The 20075-nt window shown below is 34.9% G+C and overlaps 1 protein-coding gene and 1 pseudogene across 13 annotated transcripts in view; both read left to right on the top strand.

The window, feature by feature from the left end:
• The window catches only part of GPHN (gephyrin), a 627564-nt gene that overhangs the window by 376351 nt on the left and 231138 nt on the right, over nt 1-20075 (top strand). For all 13 annotated transcript variants that reach the window (XM_041759177.1, XM_041759184.1, XM_041759182.1 and 10 more), the window contains one exon: nt 19792-19858. In XM_041759177.1, coding sequence (XP_041615111.1) covers nt 19792-19858 — 67 coding nt within the window. The remainder of the gene's footprint in view (nt 1-19791; nt 19859-20075) is intronic.
• Nucleotides 1116-2381, top strand: LOC121493373 (annotated as a pseudogene).

The raw sequence follows: 20075 nt of genomic DNA, 5'->3' as shown, positions 1-20075 counted from the left end.
TGCTCTATACTCTCCTTAAGCTGGGAGCTTATATTGTTGATTTGAGATTTTACAACTTTTTTAATGTATTATTAGAAGCACTGTCTTAGGTGCATCCCACAAATCTGATATGTTTCTTTTCGTTTGCAATGACTGCATTTTTTTTTCACTTATTTTGAGACCTCTTCGTTTCATTGGTTATTCTGGGTGTTCTATCCGTTGGGAGTATGGGTTAACAATCCTGATATTACTCTATATGTTTGCTATGTTTGTTTAAGCAATGAAGTAAATAGATGATGTATGGCAGGAACCACATTTCTCATTAGTAGAGAAAACACATATTTGCAGTAGGAGGAGCTCAGAATGATCTATGTGTTGAGAGTTGGAGACTTCATTATGGATTCATGTTTAGTTTAATATTATATTTAATTTTAATTATGTTTAGGTTAACATTAGGTTAATGTTAATTAACATTAACCATATAATTGGTTATAGATAGAAATATATATATACACACACACACAATTTAGCAGGCACACATATTCCTTTCCTCTCTTGCCGGAAAGGGTCTGAAGGAAATAGTACCTCAGTAACAACAAGCTTACCTAATGCCCTTATCTTGGTTTTTTAATTATATTGACCAATAAAGGGAATTTTTCCTTAGACAAATGGCTAATTCCAGTACTGGAGCAAGAAATATACAAGATAAGCCTGGAGTTTCTTCAAGTGTCCAAAAGTAAGGAAGTCCTCAAAAAAGAAAACAGAAAACTACACTGATGAATGTATATCAAAGACACATAGGAACAAACTGACAAAGCTCCCAATGGCAAAAGTTGAAACAGTTCGAACAACAAAATGTCATGGTACTTTATTATAACCTAAGGTATAAATATCCATGAATATATCCATGAATATTTATATATACATATAAATATATATATACAAATAAAAATAAATGGTTAAATAAGTTAATATTAAGAGAAAAGAGACAAATCTTTCATGTAGAAAACTTCCAAATTATTTATGTAGATACCTTTTTTTTTTTTTTTTTTTTTTAAATTTTATTTATTTATGATAGGCACACAGTGAGAGAGAGAGAGAGGCAGAGACATAGGCAGAGGGAGAAGCAGGCTCCATGCACCGGGAGCCCGACGTGGGATTCGATCCCGGGTCTCCAGGATCACGCCCTGGGCCAAAGGCAGGCGCCAAACCGCTGCGCCACCCAGGGATCCCTTTATGTAGATACTTTACCCTGAAGGTGGGGGCATATTAACTTCCCACTCCTTGGTGTGGGCTGCACGCAATGATCTCCTTCCTAAGAGTACAGTATAGATAGGGAATGAATTAATGTGGAGAAATCTGACAGATACCTCCGGTAATCAAAGTCAGTAACATTCATGTATCATGATCTGATTTTTGTATCTTTGATTATGATGTGATGAAAGAGCACTTTAATTCTATGGTCTTCCTCCCATAATCCCACAACTCTAGTTTTATGAGAAAAATATTAGAGAAACTTGAGTAATGGGCACCCTACAAAATAACCTGACCAGTACTCCTCAAAACTCAAGGCCATTAAATCCAAGGAAAGTCTGGGAAACTGTCAAAGCCATGAGGAGCATAACAAGACTTGAAAATTATTCTCCCCGCACAAAATGCCTGGTGAAGCCACAGAAACTGGCTTCAGGTGAAGAGCAGGAGTTGCCACAGCCCCAGACTGAGACAAGGTCTGGAACAGAATCTGACAGTGATGAATCAGTACTAGAACTTGAGGAACAGGATTCCACACAAGCAACCACACAACAAGCCCAGCTGGCAACAGCAGCTGAAATCGATGAAAAAACAGTCAGTAAAGCAAAGCCAAACAGAGCCAGAGTGAAAAGGCACGAAAGGCTATGTGTCCAAACTGGGTCTTCAACAGGTTACAGGGCTTACAAGAGTCACTGTCCAGAAATCTAATAATATCCTGTTTGCCATCACAAAACCAGATGTCTGCAAGAGTCCAGCTTCAGATACCTGCATAGTTTTGGGGGAAGCCAAGATCGAGGACTTACCTCAGCAAGCACAACTAGCAGCTGCTGAGAAATTCAAAGTTCAAGGTGAAGCTGTCTCAAACATCCAAGAAAACACACAGAGTCCAACTATACAAGAGGAGAGTGAAGGGGAAGAGGTTGATGAGATGGGTGTAGACGTTAAGGACATAGAATTGGTCATGTCACAAACAAATGTGTCAAGAGCAAAGGCAGTCTGAGCTCTGAAGAAACAGTAATGATATTGTAAATACTATTATGGAACTAACAATGTAACCGTAATAAAACAAGGGCTTTTTTTGGTGTTTCAAAAGAATAACTGGAGCTTGGTTTTTGAAATTTGTACTGTTTCTTTTTTTCTTTTCTTTTTTTTTATTTATGATAGTCACAGAGAGAGAGAGAGAGAGGCAGAGACACAGGCAGAGGGAGAAGCAGGCTCCATGCACCGGGAGCCCGACATGGGATTCGATCCCGGGTTTCCAGGATTGCGCCCTGGGCCAAAGGCAGGCGCTAAACCGCTGCGCCACCCAGGGATCCCTGTACTGTTTCTATCATTAATAAAGTTTTGGCTTTTTGGATGAAAAAAAAATGAAAATTAAGTATTGTAATATGGCAATCTAGATGAGATCCTTCAACAGAGAAAGGACATTAGGAAATTTAAATAATGTATGGACTTTAGCTAATGATAATATGCCAATATTGGTTCATTAATTCTAACAAAATATACCATACTGATTTAAGATGTTAAATATAGGGTAAACTGGGTGCAGGATATATGTGTACTGTATATTCTTTTTTTTTTAAGATTTTATTTATTCATGATAGACACACAGAGAGAGAGAGAGACAGGCAGAGGGAGAAGCAGGCTCCATGCAGGGAGCCCGACACGGGACTCAATCCCGGGACTCCAGGATCACACCCTGGGCCAAAAGCAGACGCTAAACCGCTGAGCCACCCAGGGATCCCCTGTACTCTATATTTTTAATATTCTCAATTTTTCAGTAAGTCTAAAGTTGTTCAAAAAAATTCTATTTTTAAAAAAGCAGTTAAACTCATTTTAGAACCATATTCTGTGCAAGGAACAAATAATTCCAATCTTACATAAACTCTTCCTGAGAATAGTGGAAATGTAAACATTTCCTAATTCATGTTATGAGACTACAATAAGTCTTACTACCAAAACCAGAAAAGAATAGTAGAAACAAATGAGAAGTGTAGTAATATCATGGTGAACATAGATGAAAAAAACTTCAAAAATAAAATATTAACACACCAACTCAGCAATATATAAAAAAAACAATACATCAAGGATATGTCAAAGATACGAAGATGGTTCAACATTAGATAACTGCTTAACGTGAATCACCACATTAATAAATTAAAGGAGATATACCATATAGTCTTCTTAATTGATTTATAAAAAGCATTTAATAAAATTCAACACCCATTTTATGAATAACAATTCTTAGCAAGCTAGGATTAGAAGGGGACTTCCTTAACCTGATCAAGCAAATACAGTTAATAGATGCTTTAAAGTTAAGAATAAGAGTCCTACTGTAGCTACTTCTGTTCAACATTGCACAAAGTGAAAGAGAGAAAGAAATAGTATAAGCACTGAAAAGGTTGAAATAGAACTTAATGATTACCTGTATAGACACAAAAAATCAGTAGTCTTTTAGAACCAATGGAAAAGTTCATCTAGTAAAAGATCAGGATATATACATCAATTGCTATTCTATAAATCCAAAATGTATTTTTTCAAATAGAGCCTTTCAAAAGGTTTATTTTGTTTTTTTTTTTATTTTATGATGTGGAGATGATAACTTTAGCTCAATTTTCTGAACTTCCCTTGTTATATAAAAATGGATTTATTTAGTGTATAAACGATAACATTGTATTATTAGTCCATACCTGCCCTCCAGAAGTTTATGAGTCTTGAACACCTGGCACAAACAGATAAAGATACTTTAGTTACAGAAAAAAATAACAGTCCAGTATATAAATGAACAATAAGGTGCTTATACAGTGTTCCAGTACATTTGTAAAAGTGGGAAAACAGGATAAAGATAGTGAATAGAATATATGAAGAATACCAAGAGGATACCCTGATCCAAACTGGTCAAGATGAATAATGTAATTCTTTTCTAGTAACTCTGTTGGACATTTATTAGGGGAAGTGGTATTATCGGAGCAGTTTATAGGATAAGATCAGCTGAATGTTGGTTAGAATGAAGGGATATTCCAGTATGGTATTGCTTTGTAAAAAAACTTTAAGAAGTTGAGGCAACTTTACCCTGACCTTTTATTTACCACATTAAAAGAATTGTGCAGTAAATACCCTTATAAATTCTACCTAAATTCTACCATTAATATTTTACCGTGGTTGCTTTTTTACTTGACTTGTCTATCATCTAGTCATTCAACCAACATTAAAAAGAAAGCTGTCAACATCAGCCTTGTCAAAATAGGCAGCAATAATGCTGGTAGGAGTGTCAAAAATGGTTTGTTTTTATGTAGTAATGGTGCACATCTGCTTATTCCTATGACTCCTAAACCACATCTAGTAATATACCCTAGAAAGGTAGCTTACACTTTTGGACCATGAGCCGCAGTAAGAAATACAAATACATTGTAATACTATATATATATATATATTCTGATACTTTATGTTCTTTTTTAGTTTTTTGGCATGCTACTTATATGTATTTAAGTCAGTTTACTGCCCTATTAATTGGCTTTGACCTACAAGTTAAAGAACATTGCCTTTTAGAAAGCCTATACATATGTACAAAGAGAAATGTAAGGGAATGTTTTTTAATAGCTGAATTTTTTGTAAAGCAACAAATGGGAGCAAAAGATGCCCATAAACAGAAGAACAGATAAATAAATTGTGGTATATTTATACAATAGAAAATTGTACCATCAGTGAACCATAGCTGATGAACCATAGCTACGTACATTAGCATGGAGGAATATCAAAAACACGATGTTGAGAGAGAAAACCAAGTTACATAATATATACAGTATAATTCCATTTGTATAAATTTCAAAAACATGCTAAACTGAAAAGAACAATATATTTAGATAAACATATGTGCAAAAGTATTTTTAAGTACATGAATGATTAATGTATGCTCCAACATGGATGAACCCTGAAAACATTATGCTAAGTAAAAGAAGCTGGTCACAAAAGTCCACGTTATCCGATTTCACTTACATAAAATGTTCAGAATGTTCTAACTTACAGAGACAAAGTAGATTACTGGTTGCATGGGGCTAGGGATTGGAAAAAAATGTGGACTGGGGCAGCCCGGGTGGCTCAACGGTTTAGCGCAGCCTTCAGCCCAGGGCGTGATCCTGGAGACCCAGGATCGAGTCCCGCATCGGGCTCCCTGCATGGAGCCTGCTTCTTGCTCTCTCTCTCTCTCTCTCTGTCTCTCATGAATAAATAAATAAAATCTTAAAAAAAAAAATGTGGACTGCTGATGGGTAGGGGATTTTTTTGGTCATACTGATAAAAATGTTGCAAAATTTATCTTGATTATGGTTGCACAAATCTGTAAATATACTTTAAAAAATCTTTAATTGTACACTTTCGATGGGTAAGTTGTATAGTATGTAGACTCTTTTTCAATAAAGTTATAAAAATCAGAAAGGAAATGGTTTTAAGACTTAGAAAAAAGGTTTTTAGAAAAAAGGGACTTGAAATCATGATAAGGCACACAGTAGTCTTCGAATACATAAGTAATAGTATAGATTACTTTCTTAACCTAGATTATAGATACACAGGTGGGTTCTTAACCTAGATTATAGATACACAGGTGGGTTCTTACTAGTGTCTACATTATATAGGTGCAATATAATTTTTATGTATTTAATAATTAATAACCTAGATTATAGATACACAGGTGGGTTCTTACTAGTGTCTACATTATATAGGTGCAATATAATTTTTATGTATTTAATACTTAATAAAATTTATTTTTAAGGGAGGCAAAATTATTTTTAAATATTCTTTATATATCCTTGATTATAAGTTTAACACAATATATCAAAATTTCAGTATAAATCTTGATTAGGACCAATTTTCACTGAAATAGTCCATTTTAAAAAATTATTCTTTATTTAAGTTTCAAAAAAATATTTTAGAATATAAAATTAATATATTTTCAATTTTCACTGAAACAGCCCGTTTTAAAAAAATTATTAATTAAGTTTCAAAAAATATAGTTTAGAATATAAAATAGAATATATTTACTGTAAGTCAGTATACTTAAAGAACTATAACCTGTACATCTTTCTCTATTACTATTGCAATCATTCTAATTCACGTCTCCTATTATTCCAACATCCTCTTAACTGATTTCTTTGCTTCCTGTTTTCCACCTACTCAATCAATTTTTCAAATCACAGTCCAGAGAACTTTTGAAAATAAAAATATCAGCATATTATTCCTCTTCTCAAAACTTCAGTGAAATGTTTTCCTATGAATACAGACAACTTAAGATTATTTTCCAGGGCCTATGTAAATTATTTCTGCTAACTGCCTTTGTAACAGCATTTCCTACTGTTTTAACTTGGGCTGCTGAAACAAATTACCATTGACTGAGTGGCTTCTAAACAAACAGAAACTTACTTCTGAGTTCTAGATGCTTGAAGTCTGAGAGTAGAGTGCCAGTGTGTTTAGGTTCTGGTGAGAGCCTCTTCCAGGATGTAGACTCCTCACTTAACTTTTGTAGCCTTATGTGATGATGGTTCAAGAGTGAGAGAGCTCTGTGGAGTCCCTTTTATAAAGGCACTAATTCCATTTGAGGACTTCACCCTTATTACCTAAGCACGTTTCAAAGGCTCCATCTCCTTATACCGTCACATTGGGGTAAGGATTCCAACATATGAATTTTCTGGGGAGACACAAATATTTACACCATTCCACCCATCCATCCTCATTGTTACCACACACATCAGGTTTTCTTTCCAGCTTCTGAGTCCTTTTTACATACCATTTCCTTTGCCTGGAATATTTTTTCCAGTGTGCCTCTGTAACACCTGTTTTTCAGGTAGCAGGTTGGATTTTTTCTTTCTTTCTTCCCTAATTGCCATTATTTCTCCTTCACATAAGACCAAAACACTCTTCCTGTCATTCACATAGCTTTTCATGTACCTGTAGCACTTATTTATCTTAACACTTACTGATATTTTGGTTTTTGCCTGATAACTCTCCACTAGATGAATCTGTATTGAAATTAATGACAATTCAATCTGTTAATGAGGCTAGTGCACTAGCTGAGTTGACCTGATTTTAAAATATAATCTTTATTTTTAAAAACGCTTTTGTATTATTATCATTTAATGTTGAACATATCTGGCTGTTTATGGGTTTCCTAATTTGATATTTTTGAAGAAGATAAAACCAGAATAATCTTTCAAAGGAAAGAAACATAAATTCTTATCTTATTTCTATTTCTTTTTTCTGAGGTTTATTTTATAAGTATAAATTCAGACATATCTCAACCTTTTGTTGAATAATGTGTTGCTATCTCACTCTAGTGCTGACAAAAAATAATAATTTTATCTTCTGTATCAGATGTAGAAATATTTAAAAATTAGAAATAAAGGGTAAGTAGTATCTGTTGAAGATGTCAGAAATTTATGTTTACATATAAAAAACTGGAAGATAATTATAATGATTACCTCATGGGTATTCTGAGTGTAATATTATGTAAAGTATATGACAGATAACAAGCACTAGTTAAATATTAGATGTTAAGTTACTTACAAGTCATCTTGATCTCTTTATCATCAATAATGGCAAAAGAAAAAGTCAATTCTCTCCCTCATCTTTTCCCCAAAGGAAAAAAGATGAAAAAAACAGTAGTAAAGGAAGTAGGATATCTCTAGAAAAAAACAAGGCACTGTATAAGGTACTGAAACAGATACATCAGAGAACAAGCAAAAATCATTGAACTTGTGTTTAGTTTTTTCTATTTTCAGCCTTTTTTTTCTTTACCTCTTATATCATCCCCTTTCAGTTTTCTTAGACTAATATTTTGGATATGGTACTTGATAATATTCAATAGAATCCATCAATCATTCTCAGTGTCTTAAGAATACATTCTAGAGGGGATCCCCTCGGTGAGTCAGTGGTGTAGCGCCTGTCTTCGGCCCAGGGCGTGATCCTGGGAAGGAGGAGAATCCTAAGCTCACCTTATCCCATGGATATACCTAGATAACAGCCCTAACAGTGTAACAAACCCAGAAAATGACACTGGCAGAACAGACTCTCCACAGTTAATTGTAGAGAAGAGGCCATATTAAAAACAAACAACAGTAGGGAGAGTGGAGTCCTGGTTAACTATGACCAGGAGCCAAACTAACTTGAAAGACGAACCACAAGCAGGAGAATGGAGAACAGATTCTACACCAGGCAGCCCAGATATAGGGGACCTACGCTGGGAAGATGAATCCCCATAATATTTGACTTTGAAAACCAGAGTCTTAACTTCATGAGTTTTTACAGACAGTGGGGCTTAACACTAGGAATGTTAAAAAACAGTGACATGGAACCCCTGAATGGCTCAGTGGTTGAGTGTCTGCTTTTGGCTCAGGGCTTGATCCTGAGTATTACATCAGGCCTGCTTCGCCCTATGCCTATGTCTCGGCCTCTCTCTGTGTGTCTCTTTTGAATAAATAAAATCTTAAGTAAATTATTAATAAAATTAAATAACCAGTGACTTGGCTCTAAGAGAGCCAGAGGCTGATGCCTGATAGGAAACTGAATTCTTACCCTTAAAGAGACAGCATGACAAACAACCCCACTAAGATACAGTGTAAAAGCAGCAGTTAGAAAAGCATCTGAGACTTTGCAAAGCTCCTGTGGACTGCCCCTTCCAACATGCCGTACTCAGCAGGAATCTCTCTGAAGTGGTACCTAATATTCAGTGAGCAGCCCCCACAGTGGCCAACACCACTCCAAAGTGACTAAGTGATTCTTGCCTAGGACAATAGGGAAGATAGCCACACATACCAGTTCAACTGCAGCTCCAAGAGTGGGCTGTGGGCAGACATCTGATCTAACTACCAGCTGCACCCACCAAAGAAACCTCTTGGAGAACGGCACAAGGGGAGTGCCCTGCAATTGAGTGCAGTCTCATTTCTGGCAAACAGACTGAGGCAGGCATCTGATCTAACCAAACTGCAAGCCCAAGGCAGCCCCCAGGTTAACCCCTTTACTGCATAGAGACCAAATTCTGCTCCCAACAAGCTCACAGGACCATGGCAGCCAACTGGACTGAAGGCAAACATGGCTCAACCACAGCAATAGAGTACATGCAACACACATAGGGGCACCCCTGAAGCACCAGATTCTGGTGAACAGGGGACATTGCACTACAGGGCACTATAGGACCTCCTTTTGATCAGAAAATGTTGACTTTCCTTAATATGTAGGGGAAAAAAAAACACAGACAAAATGAAGAGACAGACAAATATGTCCCAAATTGAACACAAAATCACAGCAAAAGAGCTAAGTGAAATGGATATAAGCAACATGCCTTATAGAATATTCAAAATAATAGTTACAAGAAACTTAGTAGATTTCAGAAAACAGTGGGAGATCTCAGTGAGACTTTCAAGAAAAAGAAAATATAAAAAGAACCAGAGATGAAGAACTCAATAAGTGAAATAAAAAATACACAAGAGGGAATAAATGGTAGACTAGCAGAAGTGGAAGAATGGATCGGTAACTTAGAAGACAAAGTAATAGAAAGCAACCAAGCTAAACAGCAAATAAAAGAAATAATAAAAATGAGAATATGTTAAAGGAACTCAGTGACACCATCCAGTGTTAATAAAATCTGCATTATAAGGATGTCAGGGAGGAGAAGAAGGAGAAAAGGGAGCATAAAATTTATTTGAAAAAATAACTGAAACTATAAAACAACCATAATACAAGTGACAAAATGGCAATATGTACAATAATTACAGGAATGCAAATGGACTAAATGATCCAATCAAAAGACATAGGGTGACTGAGTGGATAAAAAGGTAGACCCATTTATATACTGCCTATTAGAGACTCATTTCAGACCTAAAGCCATATGCAGATTGAAAGGGAAGGGATGGAAAAAATATTTATCACACAAAGGGGAGTGAGAAAAAGCTGAGCTAGCAATACTCATCTCATACAAAATAGACCTTTAAAAAAAAACTGTAAGAAGAGTCAAAGGACACTACTTAATAACAAAGGGAACAATCCAACAGGATATAACAAAAATGCTCAGTATCACTCATCATCAGGGAAATACAAATTAAAACCACAATGAGATAATACCTCACACCTGTCATAATGGCTAAAATTAACTCAGGAAACAACAGATGTTGAGGATGTGGAGAAAGAGGAACCCTCTTACATTGTTGGTAAATTCAAGCTGGTGCAGCCACTCTGGAAAACAGTATAGAGGTTCCTCAAAAAGTTAAAAATAGAGCTACCATACGACTCAGCAATAGGACTACTAGGTATTTATCCAAAGGATAGGAAACCAGTGATTTGAAGGTGCACATGGACCTCCAGTATTTGTAGCAGCAATGTCTACAATAGCCAAAATATGGAAACAGCCCAGATGTATATCGATTGATGAATGAATAAAGATGTAGTATAGAGGCACCTGGGTGGCACAGTCAGTTAAGCATCCAACTCTTGGTTTCTGCTTAGGTCGTGATCTCAGGATTATAAAATCAAGCCCTGTATTGGGCTCTACACTGAGGGTGGAGTCTGCTTGTGACTCTTTCTCCCTTTCCCTCTGCTTCCACCCACACCCCATGCACACACATGTGCTCTCTCTCTCTCTCTCTAATAAATCTTTTTTAAAAAAGGAAAAATGTGTGGTATGTATGTGTGTATGTTTTGTGTGTCTGGTACACACATAGAAATATTACTCAACCATCAAAAAAATGAAATCTTAAAAAAATGTAATCTTACCATTTGCAATGACAAGGATGTATTATACTGTATTGTATATTATAATATATATTATAATATGTTGTATTATACTAAGCGAAATAAGACAGAGAAAGACAAATACCATATGATTAAAGGAAAATTAGTATCTTTTCTTCTCAAACTATTCCAAAAATTAGAGGAACGGAAGCTTCCAAATTCATTCGATGAGGCAAATTTCACCCTAATACCAAAACCAAATAAAGACATCACAAAAAAAAAAAAAAGAAAACTACAGGTCAGGATCTCTGATGAACAAAGAGGAAAAAATCCTCAACAAAATATTAGCAAACCAAACCCTATAATTTAAAATCATTCACTATAATTAAGTGGGGTTTTTTTTCCAGGTATACAAGAGTGATTCGATCTTCTCAAATCAGTCAACATGATACATTTCATTAGGAAGAGAAAGGATAAAAACCATTTAATCATCTCAATAGATGTATAAAAAGCATTTGATAAAGTACAACATCCATTCATATTTATAGGGAACATAACAAAGATGATATATGAAACCCCACAGCTAAAATCATAGTTAATAGTGAAAAACTGAGAGCGTTTCTTCTAAGATCAAGAACAAGACAAAGATGTCCACTCTTGTCACTTTTAATCAACCTAATATTGGAAGTCCTAGCCACAGCAATTACACAAGAAAAAGATATGAAAGACATCCAAATTAGTAAGGAAAAAATAAAACTTTCACTATTAGCAGGTTGTCATGATGCTACATATAGAAAACCCTAAAGAGGGGTGGTGGATGGGGAGGAAGGCGGGGGGTGGAGGGGAATGGGTGACGGGCACTGAGGTGGACACTTGACGGGATGAGCACTGGGTGTTTTTCTGTATGTTGGTAAATTGAACACCAATAAAAATTAATTAAAAAAAAAAAAAAAGAAAACCCTAAAGAGGGGCAGCCTGGGTGGCTCAACAGTTTAGCACCACCTTTGGCCCAGGGCGTGATCCTGGAAACACGGGATTGAGTCCCACATCGGGCTCCCTGCATGGAGCCTGCTTCTCCCTCTGCCTGTGTCTCTGCTTCTCTTCTCTCTCTCAATAAATAAATAAATAAATAAATAAATAAATAAATAAATAATAAAATAAATCTTAAAAAAAAAAAAGAAAAGAAAACCCTAAAGACTGCACCAAAAAACTGCTAGAGGGATACCTGGGTGGCTCAGTGGTTGAGCATCTGCCTTCAGCTCAGGGTGTGATCCCGGGTTTGGGGATCAAGTCCCACATTGGGCTCCCTGCAGGAACCTGCTTCTCCCTCTGCCTATGTCACTGCCTTTCTGTCCCTGTCCCTCATGAATAAATAAATAATTTTTTTTTAAAAAATTGCTGGAACCGATTAACGAATTCAATAAAAACACGGGATACAAGATTTAGATACAAAAATCTTCCTATACACTAATAATGAAGTGGCAGAAAGAAAACAGTTCCATTTACAATTGCACCAAAAAACAATAGGATACCTAGAAATAAACCTAACCAAAGATTTGAAAAACCTTAAACTCAAAACTTTATACTTTCATGAAAGAAATTGCAGATGACACAAACAAATATAAAGGTGTTCCATACTTATGGGTTGGGAGAACCAATAGTGTTAAAATGTCCATATTACCCAAAGTAGTCTTAGATTTAATGCAATTCAGGGCGTGATCCTGGAGACCTGAGATTGAGTCCCACATCAGGCTCCCTGCATGGATCCTGCTTCTCCCTCTGCCTGTGTCTCTGCCTCTCTGTCTCTCATGAATAAATAAGTAAAATCTTAAAAAAAAAAAAAAAAAAGATTTAATGCAATCCCATCAAAGTACTAACAACATTTTTCAACAAAACTGGAACAAGTAATCTTGTAATTTATATGAAATCACAAAAGCCCCTGAATAGCCAAAACCATCTTTAAAAAGCAGAATAAAACAGGAGGTTTCACAATCCTGGACTTCAGAATATACTACAGATTATACCAATCAAAACAATGTGGTACTGAGACAAAAACAGACACCTAGATCAATGGAACAGAATTAGAGGGCCCAGAAATAAAGCCATGCTTTTGTGTCAATTTGTCTACAACAAAGGAGGCAATAATATACAATGGGTAAAGCATATTCTCTTTAACAAATGGTATTGGAAAAACTGAACAACTACATTGAAAACTCAAAACTATTAGAATCCTAAAGAGCTTCATAAGATGATGAGTGTGGGACCTCACCCCCATAGTTTGTGATTCAGTAGATCAAAAGCAGTGAGGAGAGGAGAGGGGCAGTATGAGAGATTTTGCATGTCTAACAAATCACCAAATGATGATGCATGTGTTGCTGGTCCAGAAACTACACTTTGGAAATTACTGCTTAGATGAATCCCAAGAGACACTCAAAGACACATTATAATTAAACTGTCAAAAATTAAAAATAACAATAGAAAAAAACACTTTTTATATACAGGGAACTTTATAAGATACCAGTAGATTTTTTAGCAGAAATTTTGCAGGCCAGAGGGAGTGACACAAAATATGCAAGGAGAGAGAGACAGAGAGAGAGAGAGAAAAGAAAGAAAGAAGGAAAGAAAGAACCCTGCCAAACAAGAATCCTTTATCCAACAAAGCTGTCCTTCAGAATTGAAGGAGAGAGAAAGAGTTTTCCATACAAGCAAAAGCTAAAGAGTTCAGCACTGCTTGACTGGCCTTACAAGAATTGTCAAAGGGGCTTCTTTCAGCTGAAACAAGGGCAATAATTCATAACAGGAAAATAAATGAAAATATAAATCTCATTCATAAAAGCAAATATGTAGTTGAATTTAGAATAGTCTAATGTAATTGTGGTGGGTTGATCCCTTTTATATCTAATGTGAAAATTAAAAGACAAAAGGATTGGAGCACTTGGGGGGCTCAGTCAGTTAAGCATCTGCCTTCGGCTCAGGTCATGATCCCAGGGTCCTGGAATTGAGCCCTGCTGAACAGGGAGCCTGCTTCTCCTTCTCCCTCTGCCTTCCACACCACTCCCCCTGCTTGTGCTCACTCGCTCCCTCCCTCTCTTCTCTCTCTCAGGTAAATAAGGAAAATCTTTTTAAAAAGATAAAAATATTAAAAATAATTCTAACTATAGTAACTTGTTAATGAATATACAAGTTAGGGATGCCTGGGTGGCTCAGCAGTTGAACTTCTGCCTTCGGCTCAGGGCATGATCCGGAGTCCCGGGATTGAGTCCCACATCGGGCTCTCTGCATGGAGCCTACTTCTCCCTCTGCCTGTGTCTCTGTCTCTCTCTCTGTCTCTCATGAATAAATAAATAAAATCTTTTTAAAAAATAAAAGAATATACAAGTTAAAAAGATGTAAATTGTGACATCAAAAAACAAAACATGGTGGAGGGAGTAAAAATACAGAATTTTGGAACGTGTTCAAACTTAGGTCATTATTAACTTAAATCAGCCGTTATAGATATGTGTTATGTAAGCCTCATGGTAACCATAAAGCAAAAATTGATAGGAGACACACAAAAGATAAACAGAAAGGAATCCAAACACACCATTACAGAAAGCCATCAAATCACAAAAGAAGGGAACAAGAGAAGAATCAAAGGTATTACAAGACAACCAGAAAACAATTTACAAAATTATACCAAGTCCACACCTATTAATAATTTCTTTAAATGTAAATGGACTAAGGTCTCCAAAACAGAGTGTTTAAGGGATAATAAAAACAAGGCTCCACTATATGGTGCCTACAGGAGATTCACTTCAGATATAAGGACACACGTATATTGAAAATGAAAGGAGGAAAAAAAATTTTTCAAATGGAAAACCAAAGAAAGCTGGGGTACTATGCTTATATCAAACAAAATAGACTTCAATAAAAAGGTGAAATAAGATACAAAAGGAAGTCATTGTATAATAATAAAGGGGTCATTCCAACAAGAGGATATAACAGGGCAGCCCCGGTGGTGCAACAGTTTGGCACTGCCTGCAGCCTGGGGTGTGATCCTGGAGACCCGGGATCGAGTCCCACATCGGGCTCCTTGCATAGAGCCTGCTTCTCCCTCTGTCTGTGTCTCTGCCTCTCTCTCTGTGCCAATGAATAAATAAATAAAATATTTAAAAAGAAAAAAAAAGAGGATATAACATTTGTTAATACTTAAGCACTAAACATAAGAGCAACCTAAATATATAAAGCAAATATTAACAGACCTAAAGGGAAAAATATCAATGCAATAATAGTTGGAGATTTCAGTACCCCACTTTCATCAATGAATAGATCATCCAAACAAAAAATCAATAAGAAAACATTGAACTTAAATGACACTTTACATCAAATAGACTTAACAGACATATAGAACTTTTCTTCCAAAAGTGGCAGAGTATACATTCTTCTCAAACACACTTGGTCCATTCTCCATGATATGTATCATGACATCATGGTATATAATAGATCATATATTAGTCCACAATGCAATTTTTAATAAATTTAATTAGATTTAAATCATATCAACTATCTTTTCTAGAAATGAAACTAGAAATCAGTTACAAGAAGAAAACTGGAAAAATCACAAATATATGGAGATTCAACCAATGGGTGAAAAAAGAAATCAAAAGCAAAATCAAGAAACATCTTGGGAAAAATGAAAATGGCAATATAGCATACTTAAAACCTAAGAGATGAAGCAAAAGCAATCTAAGAGGGAAGTTCATAGCAATAAATACCAACAACTTTAGGCCATAACTAAACTTTATACCTCAAGTTACTAAAGCCCATGGTTATTAGAAGGAAGGAGATAGAGAACAGAGCAGAAACAAAGGTAGTAGAGACTAAAAAAACAACAGAAAATATCAATGACATAAAGAGCTGATACTTTGAAAAGATTAAAAAAATAGATTCACAAAAAATAATAAAAAGAGGACTCAACTAAATAAAATCATTTATAAAAGAGGAAACATTAGAATTGATGCTACAGAAATACAGAGATCATAAGAGACTACTGTGATCAATTCTACAAGACATGGATAAATTCCTAGAAACATACAATCTTCCATGACTTAATCATGAAATAGAAAATCTGAGCAGACCAATTACCAGTAGGAAAATTCAATCAGTCATTTGAAACCTTCCACCAATTCAATGACCATATGGCTTCACTAGTGAATTTTATGAAACCATTAAAGTAGAATTAATACTAATCTTTCTCAGACTCTTCCAAAATATAGAAGAGGAGGGAACACTTCCAAACTCATTTTATAAGATCAGCATTACCCTGATAGCAAAACCAGAGAAGAAAACTACAGGAAAAGAAAAATACAGGTCAATATCCCTAATGAATAAATGTAAAATTCCTCAACAAAATATTAGTGAACTGAGTACAACAGTACATTAAAAGTACCATGATGAAGTAGGATTTTTTCCCCAGGGTTACAATGATTTAACAACCAGAGATCAATTGATGTGATAGACCACAATAACAAAATAAAGCATAAAAAGAAAATCACATAATCCTCTCAACAGATGCAGAAAAAGCATTTGAAAAATTTAACATCCATTCATGATGAAAACTCTCAACAATATGGATATAGAAGAAAGGTACCTGAATACAATAATATACATGGCAAGTCCACAGCTAACATCATACTCAATGCTGAAAAACTGAAAGCTTTCTCTCTAAGATCGGAACAAAACAAGGATGCCTACTCTCACCATTTTTATTCAACCATAGCACCGGAAGTCCTAGCCAGAGCAATTAGGCAAGAAAAAAAATAAAGTCATCCAAATCAGAAAAGAAATAAAACTATTTGCAGATTGCATGCTTCTATATGTAAAAAAACAAAACAAACAAACAAACAAAAAACCTAAGGATTCCACCAAAATAAACTGTTAAAACTAATAAATTAGTAAAGTTGCAGGATACAAAACCAATATATAAAAATCAGTTGCATTTCTATGCCCTAATATTGAGAGAAATTAAGAAAATCCCATTAATAATTGCATCAAAAAGAATATAATACCTAGGAATAAAATTAACCAAGGAAGTAAAAATCTCACACACTGAAAACTGCAAGACATTGAAAAAAAAAAAAAAAAAGGAAGACACAAATAAATAGATATTTCATGGTCATGGATTAAAATAATTAATATTGTTATAATGTCCATTTTGCCTAAAGCAATCTACAAATCCAGTACAATTCCTATCAAAATTCCAATGGCATTTTTTACAGAAATAGAACATTCATTCCTAATGAAAACACAGAGGACCCCAAATGTTCAAAGCATCTTGAGAAAAGTGAACAGAATTGAAGACATCACACTTCCTGATCAAATTATATTACAAAGCTGTAGTAATCAAAACAATATGGTACTGGCATAAAAACAGACAGATCAGTGGAACAAAATAGAGTAGCCATAAATAAACCCACGCATATATGGTCAATCGAATTTACAACAAGGGAACAAAGAGTATACAATGGGGAAAGGATATTTGTCTTCAATAAATAGAGGGAAAACTGGACAGTTACATGAACAAGAATGAAATAGGACCACTATCTTAAACTATAGATAAAATCAACTCAATATAAAGACTTGAATATAAGACTACCTAAAACCATAGAGCTCCTGGAATAAAACATAGAGAATAAGCTTCTAGACATAATTCTTGGCAGTGTTTTTCTGGATTTGACTCCAAAAGCAAAGGCAACAAAAGCAAAAATAAATGGGACTATGTCATTCTGAAAACCTGTGCAACCAAGGAAGTCATCAACAAAATGAAAAGGCAACCTATGGAATGAATGGAAGAAAATATTCACAAATTATATATCTGATAAGAAGTTATTATCCAAAACATATAAAGAACTCATAAAACTCAGTAGAAAAAATCCAATTAAAAAATGGGCAAAGAATCTGAATAGACATTTTTCCAAATAATAAGACATCTAAATGGCAAACAGGTACATGAAAAGATGCTTAATATCACTAATCATCAGGGAAATGGAAATCAAAATCACAATGGGATACCACTTTACATTTGTTAGAATGGCTATTACAAAAAGATGAGATAAGATGTAAAGTTAGTGGGAATGTAAATTGGTTCAGCCACTATGAAAAGCCACTATTTCAAAAGATTTTGAAAGTTGCTCAGAAATGTAAAAATAGAACCACTACATGATCCAGCATTTCCATCTGGTACCTACCAAAAGAAATGAAATCACTACCTTGGAAAGGTGTCTACACCCCCATGTTCATTGTAGAATTATTTGTAATAGCCAAGACATGGAACAACCTATATTTACTGACAGATGAATGGATAAAGAAATTGTGGTATGCATGTACAATGGAATATTACTGAACCATAAAAATAAAGGATATACTGCCACTTGCACCAACATATATGGACCTGAGTGCATTATATGAAGTAAAATAAGTTAGAGAAAGATAAACACTTCATAATCTCACATATATGAGATAAATAAATCTTGAGGATGTAATGTCAGTATGGTTACTATAGTTAATACTGCTGTATTGTATATGAAAGTTTCTAAGAAAGTAGATTATGAGAGCTCTCTTTACAAGAAAAAATATTTAGTAACTGTGTAGTGATGGATGTTAACGAAACTTACTGTGGTAATCTTTTCACAATATATACACAAGGGACACCTGGGTGGCTCAGTGGTTGAGCATCTGCCTTTGGCTCAGGGCATGATCCCAGGGTTCTGGGATCAAATCCCACATGGGGCTCACCACAGGGAGCCTGCTTCTTCTTCTGCTTATATGTCTGCCTTTGTGTGTCTCTCATGAATAAATAAATAAAATCTTTAAATATACATATGTGTGTATCACATCATTTTTTACATCTAAAATTAATGCAATGTTATTTGTCAATTATATCTCAATTTAAAAGAATATGGAAATTTTAAAATAAATAGCTATTGACTCTTTGTGAATAGGACACAAGAAAAAATAAAATGTAAGACAATTTTAGATTATTTCACAGTGAATGTAGTTAAAGAGTAAACTCATTTTCCCCTCAAACTTCTGTTTTGGGGAAAGATTCTTACATGACTTTTAAAATCTGTTGTAAAATTTTAGAAATAAACTAATCTATTGTTTTCAGATGATGAAAATGAGATGTTACCAGGTAAAGTAACCCAGCCAATTATTGGCAGAGCATGATTCCAACTCTTATATGAAATCCAGGCCTTCAGCTCTTGACTCCTAACTTCCAGTGCTTTTCCATTGTTTATGTTTCTTATCTAGTTACTTAGCTTAAAAGTGGCTTGGAAATTTACAGTGATCTCTGAAAGGCCTTTCTACTTTAACTTGCCCATGTTTTTCAATTGACCCATCAGCAGCTGAGTTCCCCACTGCCATTCATTTGTGAGAAACTTTATTTTACTTTAAGACTTACACCCTTTTCTAAGAAACAATGTGAGTCTCACTTCTTGAGTGCTTTTTGTGTTAGACTTTTGAACATAAATATTTCTGTGCTAAACATTTTTAACACATTTCTCTTATTGAAATCTTAGAATTGTATGAGATATAAAGAATGTTAGAGAAAGGAGATATTTTGGCCATTATTTCTTTAAATTGGCTAATTTATTCTGATTCCATATTCAGTACATTTTTCCAATCTATCACACTATTATTGTAAATACTTCAGCCAAAGGGCCCAATTTGTATAGCAATTGGTGAATCTCTAGTTGTGATAATTTTTTCTAAAACAGTTGTTCACAATGATTGATCTTGTTCTTAAATGTATTTAAACCAATCATTCACTGCAATTTAGTATTCATCCATTTTCTCTTTCCTTTTCAGGCCTGTATGTGGAATCAGAGGGAAAACTCTCATAATTAACCTGCCAGGTAGCAAGAAAGGATCTCAGGTAAGCAACCTTGAAATTTATATGATTTAGTGTCAAGTTTTAGCCAACTTCAAGAGTTAGCCCACAAAAAACTTGGAGCACTCCATGAGACTCCCCTCACTTCTGACACCAGTTGCAATTCAGTGCATTCCCAAAACCTCCCTCAGTTTCAATAATTCACTAAAAAGACTCACCAAAAGATATGGTGATAGATATACTGACGGTTATGGTTTATGAC

This window comes from Vulpes lagopus, chromosome 6 (assembly GCF_018345385.1).
Source record: "Vulpes lagopus strain Blue_001 chromosome 6, ASM1834538v1, whole genome shotgun sequence".
Lineage (NCBI taxonomy): Eukaryota > Metazoa > Chordata > Mammalia > Carnivora > Canidae > Vulpes > Vulpes lagopus.
The sequence above is the reverse complement of the archived record's forward strand: the minus strand, read 5'-3'. Positions and strand labels throughout refer to the sequence as shown.